Consider the following 14,498-nt stretch of genomic DNA (forward strand, 5'->3'; position numbering starts at 1 on the left):
AAGCACGCAATACTATTTTGAAAAGATCAATAAAAATAAAATTACGAAATACAACGTGTGCACTGTGCACTCATTCATTACTTCTTTTTACTGTAACTTAGCGTATATTTATTTATTGTTTATATTCGCTTGTGGCGGTTAATATAGACAACCAGTGATATATATCGATGAGTTCACTGCCGTGTTCTTATTTTTTCGATCGATTTTTGAATAAATACAAAATTTAATTTTACAAGATATTTTGAATTTCAGCAGAGATATTTTTGAATTCATACATCCAAACTATGGCACTTATCTCACAAAAGTCATAAATTTTAAATCCAAGTTTTCAGAAAAATATTTCTCTTAGGAACAATGGTTGTTTAAGTATAATAAATAAATAATCAAAAACCTTAAAAATTTAATAAGTGATTTAATTTTGTTTTTATTTACAACGATTTTTTAACGTTTCGCAATGTATAGTAGTAATTTCGAGATTATTGAGTCGGAAAATCGACAGAAAAGATCATCGGCAAAAAAAAACTCTTCGCACAAAATAGAGCATATGATATTTTATCCTACGAATACGCTAAGGTCTCTTTTTTATAATGTACTGCACATAGTTCTGTATAATATATTTCATATACTTACGTTTAATATTATAATATACATTTTCAATTCAAAACTATTGGGAGGAGAGGGTCATCGGTCAAAGGCTCATATTTATACGCGATAATAGATTTAAAAGACATCATCACGGAGTAAATTCAATACTTTTAAAGTATTATGCTGGTCGCGTATTTTTTATTATCACCAACAATGATCGTTTAAGCTTATCGTCGTCTCTCTGCGGTAGGGCGGAATTGATATTGTTTATATTATATTTTTTTCCCATCAAGCTATTTCGCAGATTGTGTGTTTTCTGTACTGCAAAATGATCAAAGTCGGGACGACAGCAACTTCGTATGCCTTTTTATCGTATTCTGATTAGTCTTTGCAATAATGTTATTAATCACCAATAACAAAAACTATGATAACCAAGAGATTTCTAGAGTTGAGCAAATCTAAACTTTGAATACGACACGACAGACAACTATGTTGCTGGAAATTCGGCTTAGAATTAACTAGAATACGCTAGATTGCGCACAAAAACTACAAAACATTTATTTAGAGCACGGAGTAAAGTGCGTAAACAATTCTCCACTACTGTTTTCTCTGGTAATCATGTATATTATATTATACGCCTCGACCGCGAACCGGGTGGATTCCTTGGGCCATTACTAAACATAAAAAATCGTCGTTTTGCGAAACTGTCATCGCCGTGTTAAAAGCGTACATAAATCTGACATTTTTACGCCACAGCAAGTGAGAAAAACTTTTAAAAAAAATACATTTCAGCGGCTGTCCTATCAGCCGAAACGCATTAGGATAAAAGATAAAAAAAAAGAACTCGTTGCCTTAATCCTTGTGTATATATATTATACTACTATAGTTGTGTATATACCGCTTTCAACACACTCCAAAAATATTTTAAGTGATTTTAGCGTTATTAGGATGTATGTTTTTTATTTTTATTTGTTTATTAATTTTTTTATTTTATTTTTTGAGAATTTCTCTCTATTACGATAACAAAATGGTTGGCATTGTCTATATAGCTTAAACCAACTATTAGCTTAGTGTATATTTAAGTTTTCGACAGTTTCACTATAATATTGATACATTTGATAGTTGATACAGTTACTACCAACAAATAAAATTGAATAACATTTTATAGTAAACATAACTACATTACGATTACGCGCGAATCACAAATATCTATATTGTATCTACAAACATTCTTACTCAGATATAATTTTACTTAGATTCATTTGTATGTATATTTCAAAAACTGTGTTACGAGTTTATTATTTTTTAACGGTCAAGTATATAATCAGTATATATTATACAAGTATACTCACGACTATACGGTGGGTGCAAGGGTCCAGCATTAGTTAAGTCTTCCACAGTCCCTGCATATGTATATAAATATATTATTATAGAAGATCAATATTATTATATATTATTAACGTGGACATTTGGTTTCTCTGTCAATTTTGATGTTTTTCGAAAGTTTATTTTTGCGCGATTTCGATCTTGCAAAACGACTCAATCGAGGAGGAGACATGACATTTAAAAATATAGGTTCGTTTTTCGCTATATAACACCTACACGACGTAGGTAAGTAGGTGTTATATCACGTTCTCGAAATGATATAAATAAAAAAAAAATAAAACGGACCGAGAAATCACTTTGTCTGTTGTTATAGTAGGGTGTTTGCGTGTGCGTGTGTGTGAGCGTATGCGTGTGCGTGACATTCTCTGCGTAGTGTACATATTGTGGGGTGCGCGTGCGAACGAATAAATACGTCGTTGGTTCAGATAAACGGCATGTGCCTGTCGCCGACTCTGGTCGCCAAAGCGTCGTCGTCATCGAGCCATTTCGCGTTCGGATCGGCGGCGCACGGCGGTAGCGGCGGGCTAGGCGGCAGCGGAGGAGGAATCGGCGGCGGCGGCGGCGGCGGCGGCAGCGGAGGAATCGGCGGCGGTGGCGGCGTCGTCGGAACAGGAGGAGTCGTAGGCGTCGGCGGCGGAGGCTTTTACGGCGGCGGTGTTAGATGCGGCGTCGGCCGGACCACGGAGCCGGTCAGGCGGTCCCGGTCGCAAGGCGGCCAACGCAACAAACTCCAGAAGTGCCTGAGTACGGTGTCCTACTCGGACGACGGTCTGGCCGTGGCCAACACGCGGACCACTCTGTACACGGCTGTCGACCGCCACAACCTACTCGCCACCAGACAGTATTGCAGTTTTGGTAGTACAAATCGCCTCTAATAATAATAATAATAATAATTGGTAATGATACATGGACAGCATCGGTAATCTGATGATCTTTAACGACGATATAATATTATAATAATATTATAAGTCGTATGAGATACTATCACTCCCCTACCCCCCACCCACTTTCTCTCTCTTCTTCATACATACACACCGCAGTCCCTTCTCTCTGTCTATTTGTATGTATACCACTATTGTATGTGTCTTGCTACCATATTATAAACAAAACAGTAAACACGGTTGCGTTTGCCTGTCCATCCGTCTGTCCGTCTGTAATACAGTAGACATACTATTATTTATTTATTGTCTGTAGTCCTATACGAATTTAAATAATTTAATGCACTAAAAAAATTTTCAATATTCGAATCTAATGTTAAACATTTAACATGGACGAATATGTTCTAAGCCCCCCAAAATGTGTGTTAGTAAATAAAAACAGATATCTATATTACAAATAATCGTTGTCGACGTTATGCTTGGATGAGAATATTCAAAGAAAATATTATACAATAATAATATGAAGAAGAAAAATACTTAAACAAAATATAACCACTAGGCACTTATTGCTAAATAAATTTTGACCAAACCTAATTTCATCTATTAAAATAATAAAAAAATTAATTCATAGCCCTATTAATACATTGTGTATAATGTACAACTTAATGTTATAATATATAAAACTCTCTTAAAAACTTCGATTTTGACGTTTAATTTTATTTTTTTCTTGTATCTTTTATTACTTTTTATCTCGCTGTACCCCTGTCCTCTATGTAATGTTTCGACTAAAAAATTAATAATTATTTTATTTATTTTTATTTTTCCATTCGATATAATCCTAAAAACATATGGTTTGTTTATATTCATTGCATTATTTTGTATTTTGTTTCGTTATTAATCACTTTTTTTCTTGACATTTAACATTTATATTATATTGTTATTTATTCATAACATCAATGTTATAATAAACATAATAAATAATAAATACAGTAACTAGGTATTTCGTAATTCACGATATTATTATTACAGCAACCCAAATCAGTTATCGCGATTAGTAAGTCTCCATATACCAATTATAACATAAGGTATTAATTGTAACAACGTCACTGTGCTTTGTTTGTCAGTTTGTCTGTCTGTCTATATTAAAGCACGCAATATAATAAACATTATCGATATAGCTTATTGTACATTAGGTTTAGGACTTTTAGGTTTACCATATACAATACTCATAATATATATTTATTATATACCAAATATGTAATAACGTTACATATGACGTTATTGTAGTATGTGTGTAACTATGGCACTATTCAGCCTTCGGGAACCGCTGATTTGTGTAGTAGATTTTTTCCAATATACCATATATATTGCATTTAAATATTATATATTATTAAACATTTATACCTATATTATTACATTTTTCTTATCCCGCTGTGTATTGTTTCAAGTTATTACATAATTAATTATTGTACTTTTCTATTATAATATTATTATTTTTCCCGTTCTATATCATAATCCCATACACGTTGTTTGACTCTTGTGTTTTGTTGTGTTTTTTCGTTTTTTTCTATCCACCTTTCTTTTATATATTAGTCGTTATATTACCTATATATTTATACATGTTGTCATTTCTTTTTTTTTATTTTAGACATTTATTACATCCGAATTCACACCATAAAATCATCAGCATAAACATTATTACACTATCTTTTGATATATAATATATTTATACCGTGCATATCATATTATTATTATACACAATAATACACCAAACCCATCCCCCCATTTCACCACTGTACTTCATACAATATACATGTTCGCATTTAAGTACCCTGTTATATATATATATATATATATATATATATATATAATATTATACGTATATCATCCGCGCCCAACCTTCGTCGTTTTTCACTCTCGTTCGGTCGCAAATTATTACGCCCATCCATTATTATAGTTTAAAACGATGACGTCGAAACGATATCATCAGATATATATTATATATTATATTATACACATGACGCGCGCCAAGTACAGTCTCGGTTCAAATGCTATAGGTACCTACCTATTAAATAAAAATTATTTGAGTATCAGCCATATTATTATAATATACTTTCGAATGCCATCCACGCGTATTTCGCACGATAACGACTATTTTATTATAACGTTATTGCAGTTGTATCATAGGTATATCGGTATTTAAGTGTTTCACACAATTTCATTTATTTTATACGGCCACAGCGAATACAGCATTTTTCACTCGAGAGGTTTTATTAAATGTCAACCTCGACCGACAATAATAATTACAAAGAATAATATATACGAAAATTCGATTAGATTTTTATTAATAAGGGCACCACTATTAGGGTGCAACATTTGCCTATAGCGTGTCGATTTTAAAGGATGAAAAATAACAATTTTTAATGAATGATAGTTTAAATATAGGTACTTGGATGCCGCGTAGTGTAATATATATATATATATGTATAATATATAAATATATTTTTTTTCTATCTCAAACTATAATCTTTTTAAGGCTTAACCTTGAAATTATGTTATTCGTTTGTAATGATAATTTCGCTAAAATGATCTTAACCGCCGAACATAAAACCAACGACTTTCTTTAATTGTAATTATGATAAGTATTTTGGTAAAATTTCTTAACATTTGTGTGTATGTGTATACGGATGTACCTACAAAGTTCTCTCGAGTCAATATGGTGATAAGTAAATCACCTTACTATCTTACCACTATATTGAATCGACTAATGTTAGTCAGATTTTTATTGCACGATGGGTCATTAATAATCACAGTTGATTTTAACATTTCCCGACATTCTTATAAATACCGTACCTATTATGTATATTGTATACACTGTATATCTACATAACAATATTGCGGTCTTAAAATCACTATACGTATACAATATAGATCGTTTGTTTTCCTATAGCAATCAATTATTTAACGATGATCCTTAAGAACAAATAAAATTTCCGTCGGGTAGGTAGTTCGTCAATATAAACAAGCACTTGGAACTTCCGTAGTCGAACCCCTATATTATAACGATGATTACATAGTATATTCTTTCACATATTTCGATATCACCAATACTTTATATCCTTTGCGCATTACGTGGAGTTCCACATGGATACCCGTTTTTCATTACGATTATTGTCGTTATATTATTTAACTATTATTTAATATATTAATTAACGAACGTTTTAAAAGAGAAAAAAAGTGATAAGCCATAATCTCATGACAGTAATACGCTCCATATTTTACTCGTTGGAGAGTTTATTACGACTTAATATTATTCTATACCTACTTAATATCGTTATAACATGGTTATGGTGTATGCGCGTAATTCGAATCCTATTGATTTTTTTTTTCCACATACGATATCGTTCGGCTACGGTTATTGCGTTGGATACGCCATATTACAACACACTTCGGGATAACGATTAAGCACAAACACACACTGTACGGTCTCCGATTATATAACAATAATAATAATAATAATAATATGCAAATATGCACTCTCCGAAAAAATGATTCACAAACCATTTTTTTTCTTTAATAACTAATTTATTCAAATTAATATACTTAAAAAACATTTTTTCGAATTCCTAAGGTTTTTTATTCGACATGAGAAGTGTCCTTAATGTTACCAACTTTTATTTTTTAAATGAGAACTCCTCTTTTTTACTATGAATTATTTAGTAGATAATAATTTTGATGAGCCTAAATCAAAATTTGAATGAGTGGTTTCTTAGTTATCATAATGTATATATTAAAGATAATGCCATGCCATTTTCACAAATTATAAATATGAATAGATTAATACTAATTACTAACATTCTCAATTAACTATAGTCTACATGTATTTCAACCCATTATCATAGACTTATCATTCTTATAGTACACAAAATTAATGAACTCAAAATTTAAAAAAAAATTATCTGCTAAATAAAAGAATAGTAGGGTTTTCATTTAAAAAATAAAAGTTTATAACTCAAAGAAAACTTCTTTAGCAGAACAAGAAATATTAATAATTTAAAAAATGGTATATATAATAAAAATAATAAAAATAAGATTTTGAATAACTATACATTAATAAAGAAGAAAATAGGGGGTGTACATGGTTGGTAAATCATTCCGTATGAGTATATTATTATTATATCAACTAACGATGGCTGTTCGAAATCACTTGATTTAATGACCCATTTGTGTGTACACAGGCGTCCAACAACTGTTGTCCTATTTAAATGACAATATATATATGTATATATATAGATATATAACGATGTATGTGTTTAATGTGTTGGTATTATGGTAATATCTTTGGGGCTCGGGACAATTTGGCGGTGACAAATGCATATCGTTGCACACTTGCACATTGCGTGTAATTTTTTTCTATAGAATATATTGTTCTATTATGTTCTGTGTGACTAAATTTTAATTTTTAATTGACGAAGAAAACGCCGAATTTTTAACTTAGCCATCAAGTCGTGATCATGAATACTATTTATACATTATTACTTACTTTGTAACGTTCGTATATACAATTATTTAGACGGTTGACTGTATATACACTATACAGTGGATAATATTATGCATTTTAACACATCAATAATAATTATTATAACAAACCAAATCGATAATATCTAATTCCATTCTGAGAATATACAAATACATATGTATTTACTCATCAACAAGTCTATAACGCTTTTACTTATAAAAATTTTGCAAATTTAATTAAGGTTATTTGACTGTTCTATAGAAGTCCCAAGCCTCACATAGATAGGTATCATTAACCAAACGATGTACAACTTTCGCCAAGGAGCATTAAGTATATTATATATTAACATATACCTATACCTACAGAATTATTGGGTGTATCATTATTAATTTATAGCATGATTTTATCGATACCATATAAAGTTATATAGTTTATAGAAGTCATGAAACGCAACCGTCATAATATATTGTAACGACCGTTTTTATTTTTTCATTATTATTATAAATCAATCATTTTAAAACGTGCTATGACTATTTATTCTAATATCATTATTTTCTATAAAATCCGTTCTTTTATTATTTTTATTATACATTATACTGTAGTGTCGTTTGACTCATGCCTATAACATATTATATACATATAATATAACTTTATACTTGACGTAGTTTTATCTTACCCCTATTCGCATGGCCAAATAAAAATATGTGATTATAATACTTTATAAACCCCTTTCCCTACTCACTTCAACACGTGAATTTCGTCTAAAAGTGAATAATTGAATAATTTAAAGCACACGCGACATAGACCTATTTCATCCAGTTTAAACAGAATGCACCTTCTGTTATGAAAATAATTATGATGTTGATAATAATAATAATAATATATTATAATAAACGTGTGTCAAACCGTCATCGTATTCAAAATAAATAAGAAATTAAAAATTCATCATCATATACGAACGGCGATGTGTGACTACCAAAACTAGTGTGTGATTTATATTCTTTGTTATGTGACTATATGTACATTTTATATATGTTAAACCTCTCTCTATCGCCTCTTCCACGTTGTGTTATATTATTATATTACAACTGTCTGCTTTGACTTGTGTCTGGCCACACCCGTGTGACCCACCGCTCTCTATCACTGTATACTTTAATACATGTACGTAATATATAACCCTTTCTCTATCCCCTTTGATCTTTCAATCACTTTATCCTCTGTAAATTATGTGTCTAATTATCTCTCTCACTCTCTCTCTCTCTCTTTCTCTTAATATTAGATTATGTGTTTTTGTCTTGTCTTTTTTTTAAAATTTTAATCGTATTTCTTATACCTATTCTTCATGGTTTTTTGAGCCTTACCAAAACACAAATTTGTTGTGTCTCTATTATGTGTGACTCTTGGCAGCGCTCTTCGAACCAGCTCCGATGACACGCGCGTTGTTTACATACCTATGTTATACACATTCTGCATATACACACCCCAACATAACTTATACATAACTACGAGAAATTGTTACATTACTGTTATTATATTATTATAACGCTGATACCCTCATGTGTGCTGCGTTACGCGTTTTTTCTTAACACACATACTGATATATTTACTATATTACTATTATACATATTATATTTATATATATAATAATAACTATTAAACTTAACGATTACAATATTATCTTTATTATCAAATTGTTATTTTTCACACAACTCGCGTGAAAGCAATATTATAAGTTTATAATATATACATGTTAATAATATACTCGATTGCGTAAAAAAATTGTAAATACATACTTAAAAACCGCCGCAAACGCTGTAAATAAAAATGTAAAACATTCAGTAACGGAAAGTTGTAAATACCACATATTGCTTGGCATGCGCACTTTTGCACGTTTTTTACCTATTGCTTTACCTATTTTACTGTCTTATTAATGTACATATATTATATCAATTGTATATCGTAATAACAACCTGTATAATATAATATACAGTATACTGTATACATATATAACATATTATATATATATTACGTTTAATATATAGTTATACTATTATGCATGAATACGCTTTTTGTGGTGCACGTATAAAATTAAATGTAATAATTCTTATATTATTCTAATTTTACTATAAATAGTCAAATTTTCTTCTAACTGACATTATTATAATATATTATTATCTATTATAGTTATGGTTAACACTTATAAAAATAATACATATAATGATAATAATACAATCGCTTTTATAATTTAACCACATAATATTATATATTACTGCACATGTCTATTATTCGATTGACTTACGTATGTCGTTTTTTCCTGTCTAGACAAATTGGACAGCTCGTTCTCTAGATCACGAAGTTCTAGTATGTCGAGCTTAGACAACATCACCACAGAGTCTATACAATGTTTGACGTTCGGCGATTCGTACACGAAGAAATCCGGTATCTACCTAATGAGTTTTTAGAGTGCCTTCTCATAATATCCTTCACCACAATACTTCCACCACTGCATGAGTCCACGTCACTTTTCCTCTTGTTTCCGTTCAAAGTGTTCCTCGATTAATTTATAAATATTATATATGTTAAATCTATGTATAATTATCGTGTTTTATTTTACGCTTTCGTTTCAGATCCGTCTAACTTCCCGACCCTCTGGATAGGCACCAGCGTGGGGTCAGTGCTCACCATAATGATCAATCTACCGCCTCCTGGAGAGGCCAGGACCACGCAACCCGTAACCGTCGCCCCTTGTGGTGAGTTCTTTTTCTTTTTCTCTTTCCAACCAATGAGAACGAGTTCACTTTGAAAATATCAATGCTCCTTGTCTGTTAACAGAATCGTATTTTCCTATCTTTTATTTTTATTTTTATCTATATTATATATATATATATATTCATTTCCGGAAACGTCACCATATGTAGGTCATTAGATTCGTCCCAGATAATTTTCGTATTAAATTAAAACGGAAAAAAACACTAAATATATGAGAGCCGTAATCTGATTACAGCATCGTATACGTTTAATTGTCGAGCGACTTTTAATGCTCCGAATGACGCGAATAATGTTCTAGTGTTTTTTGCACTGTTTTGTGATCGTATTTACAAGCAGCACTCGAGACTTTAAATACCATTTATTGCATTTATCCAAATAGGACGTAATACTGGAAAATATAAATGTATACATAATACATACTAAACATAAACCAGTGTATTAAATTTAGGTATATATTATGTTGATCCGTTCAAACAGATGTACAATTTAAATATTGATTTTTATTTTATTCGTTTTAAATATTCGTAGTATACTTTTGAATCTATTTCAAACGATTTCGCATATTTTATTTATGTTTAATTGGTAACTTCAACTCACTGTTTTTATATTCACAGATAACTGAAATGTATTGTATACAACATATAAAAAATATTATAATTTATAATCTTTAACATTCCATTTCTTTACGACTTACTTTATTTTGAGTAAAAAAAAACTTAAGACTTGTTTAAAATACCTAAAACGTTATTACAAAATTAATTACTCTAAAAACTTTCCTTTTTGAAATTATTTGAAGTTCACTGAACCAAAGAATGCTTACACAGAATTTAAAATACTTTGAGCTTTTTAAAAACAAAAATAATGTGTCATCGACTAAATCAAAAAACTATAGTAGTGAGGTCTATAATTCCGCAATAATGTAGGTATGGTGAATATTGCCTTTAATTTTTACATATAAACAATATAAATTATATTTTTATAGGACATTTTTGTTTTCCTTAATGCATACTTAATTACAAATCGTAAAATGAGAATATAAAATGAAAACAATTATTGAGTACATTTGTTATATTCTCACGACGCACGATATTTAATTAAACAATAAACTCTAAGCTAGCAGATTTTATTGAACAATATGGGTTTAAAACGCATAACGCAAAAGTGTAATATTATCAAATGGTGTACGCATTTAAAACGGCATAAATAAAAATAACAACACAATTTAAAAATAAAAACGGCGTGGTGCCATAATTTTTCATGTAGACTATTGAAAAGTTTAGTAATTTTTCACTCTAAAGCTCGATTTCTGAGACGCGCAGCACGATGGTGGAAATAATCACGTAAAGAGCATATAATCGGAATAAAAATTATTTTCGATGAATAGTTAACAATTCTAAAAAATATTATAACGCGTTTAAAATAATATGAGTATAATATGTGTACGATTATATTGACTGTTTTTGTAAATATTTTAATGTGATCGGATGTTTAAGTTAAATTAAATTTATTATATCGATCAAAAAACGATAAAACTTATATTCTCTTTAATCTCTTTATCTAGTGTAGTAGTTTCCAAACTATTTTCCATCGCAGCACACTATTATTTGTTATTATAAGCCGCAGCACACTTTAGATAAACGTTATTTATTTGCCAAAAACAAATAATTTAGATCCACAATTTAAAATAGTACTATCTTTAGGTTTGCTTCAGACTTATTCAAAAAATTAAGTTATCAAGTTTTCAAGGCACACCCTTAGAAAAACACTGAATTCTTAGTTATAATACTACTACTAGTTATGCATAAAATATTATAATGATTGCTTTAACTATATAAATACTGAAAAAATCTTTCATTTTCCCCAGACCACATTCAAAATTAATGCTCTACACTCATTTTCTTCGTCTATCAAATAAAATATATAATGTTAACTTCGTAAAATTATCAGACTTTTTCATAATTTTGTTATATATTTCATTTTAAAAACGATGAATTAAAAAAAAAAAACAACAATTAAGTGTAAATAGTGTTTCTATAATAAATAAATCACTAAATGTACCCATGTTTACAGCTTACATGAGTACAGTATATACATATTTCAAACTTTCGATCAGATTAGTACTCATGATCATCAATGTAACCATGCAGGTATAAATCCTACATTATTTCAGGTTATATTACTTCGTCCAACCATACTTAACCGTACATGTACCTATAAATAAAATATGTGTAAATCTTTTTTTTTTTTTTTTTAAACCATTGCTGAGAAATATTGGTTATTTTTTTCTGTTTTTATTTTTGCCGATTTTTACATAGGTACGATATTCAGACTGAAAGGCGGAGTGCTTACCATGTCGTTCTTGGACTGCAACGGTGCATTAATACCCTACGCGTATGAAGCGTGGCGAGACGAAGGCCGAGACAAACAAAGTAAACACCATTCATTATATTAATATCATACCAAATAACAGACCGCGGAGCTTGGTCTTGTTATCATAGAATCATCCTTTGACCCAACCCAACCCGACCTATATACTCGTTCGTATAAGGATCATTTCGGGTTTTTTTTCGCGATTCGCCATAACAATAATGACGATATAATTATTACAATAATAATCCGATCGTGTTGCAGAAACGCCAACTAAAAACTCGAGTGGACTGAACCGCATGTCACCGGCGCTAACGGGTAGCTCGGAAAGCGTGTCCAGCAATCCCGGCGGCGTCGGCGGAGCGGGTGTCGCACAGCTCCAGCAACAGTCACAGGTGTCGTGCGACCGGCAGTTCGTTACCATCGTCAGTGAGAAACAAGTCAGGGTGGTAGCCTTGCCGTCACAGAACTGCGTCTCCAAACATGTGATACCCGACGCCGACTTCATGGTCAAATCCGAAGTCATATCCATGAAAGGTAATCTCGCCCCAGTTCTATCTGTTTTCGGCATATTGTAAATGGTTTATGTGATTTTAAAAAAAAATATAGCGAAAGAGAGAGAGAGAGAGGGAGTCGGAACTGCGTAATGATCGATGTAGATTTGAAACATGTATGGATAACGTTATGAATTTATCATCGGCTCTGAGATGAATATACATATTTTTTGTTCAGTCATATATCTATGTAGGTACCTACGTGATTTCACGTACATCTAAATCATATCAGCCTTGTGAATACGTATACACATTTCTGGTGATACGATTGAAGGATTTTTTTTTGTTTTCACATATAAAACTGTATAATGTAAATATGGGTACCTATATATTATATTGATAACATATATTATTATTATTGCAATACCGTATTTCCGAAGGGAGGGTTAACTTCCCAAAAGCGTGGAATTCAATTTCAAGTTTTCAATATTAAAGTTTACGCAATTGCATGATTTTTAGTTTACAAATTCTCCCTAAAAGTATTTTTCTTTTTTCTAGTCACGGTTTTGTATTGCTAATATCGACAAACATCTGGCAGTTAAAATATAATTGAAAACAAATACTAAAATACTAAAAGTGTTAAATATATCTATATTATAAGTTAAAATTTATAACAATAAATTGATCTTCTGGCAGAAAATTATTTTACAGCATGCGCAATCACAAACATCTATCGTAGATTGTTGATTTCAACTCTCTTATCACATATAATCTCAATATACCTAATCTAATATTTATGTATATAATATTATATGCTTGCACCCTTCCTAACTCGATAAATATATTGTCGTTTGCAGATAGCGTATGCCTGGCATGTTACATATCCAACGGCCACATAAACATCTATAGCCTGCCAAGTCTCAAGGTGCTGGTGGACGTCGACTTCCTGGCGCTGTCCGATCTGAGGTAGGTACCTACGAACAACGGCGACGTTATCGTTTGGCGTTGATTGGTTTTCCTTTCCCTTTCTGTGTCTATTTTTGTATTTGCAATGTATTTCATGAAGAGACGCGAGTCTCCCTCATACCTATATAAATCGTATATTAAAAAACGCGTACACATATAATATAATATATCGTCGTCGAGCCTGGCTTAAAGGATGTACGTGGCACGGGAGTAAAATTTTTTGTTTGGATTTATAAATATATTTTATCACGAACGTGATAGTATTTGTTAAGGTGGGGTAAAATCGAATAGTGTTTTATATTCGTAAAGCCAAGCCCGATCGTGGTATAAGATATATGATATTATAAATGTTAAACGGTATATCTATATTTCTAGCCCTGTAAGGCAATTTTTTTCACAACGCGCTCTGCATTTTCAATTTTCCTAATACATTTTAATCACGATAATGTAATTATACATTTACACACGGCCGTGTATCATTTTTTCAAAATTAATAAAATGCCATCTCGTTGAAAAATTTTTTTCGGAAACAGA

The 14,498-nt window shown here is 30.9% G+C and overlaps 1 protein-coding gene across 5 annotated transcripts in view; it reads left to right on the forward strand.

The window, feature by feature from the left end:
* Positions 1-14,498, forward strand: part of LOC114131356 (syntaxin-binding protein 5) — a 126,263-nt gene that overhangs the window by 101,661 nt on the left and 10,104 nt on the right. For 3 of the 5 annotated variants that reach the window (XM_027996551.2, XM_027996559.2, XM_027996566.2), the window contains exons 14-18: positions 9,691-9,807; positions 9,996-10,118; positions 12,453-12,566; positions 12,769-13,041; positions 13,856-13,964. In XM_027996551.2, the coding sequence (XP_027852352.2) occupies positions 9,691-9,807; positions 9,996-10,118; positions 12,453-12,566; positions 12,769-13,041; positions 13,856-13,964 (736 nt within the window). Of the gene's footprint in view, positions 1-2,396; positions 2,827-3,878; positions 3,904-9,690; positions 9,808-9,995; positions 10,119-12,452; positions 12,567-12,768; positions 13,042-13,855; positions 13,965-14,498 lie in introns of all 5 variants that reach the window. The other 2 variants (XM_050202778.1, XM_050202779.1) reach the window with 2 other exon arrangements.

Source organism: Aphis gossypii, chromosome 3 (genome assembly GCF_020184175.1).
Source record: "Aphis gossypii isolate Hap1 chromosome 3, ASM2018417v2, whole genome shotgun sequence".
In the NCBI taxonomy this organism is placed as follows: Eukaryota; Metazoa; Arthropoda; class Insecta; order Hemiptera; family Aphididae; genus Aphis; species Aphis gossypii.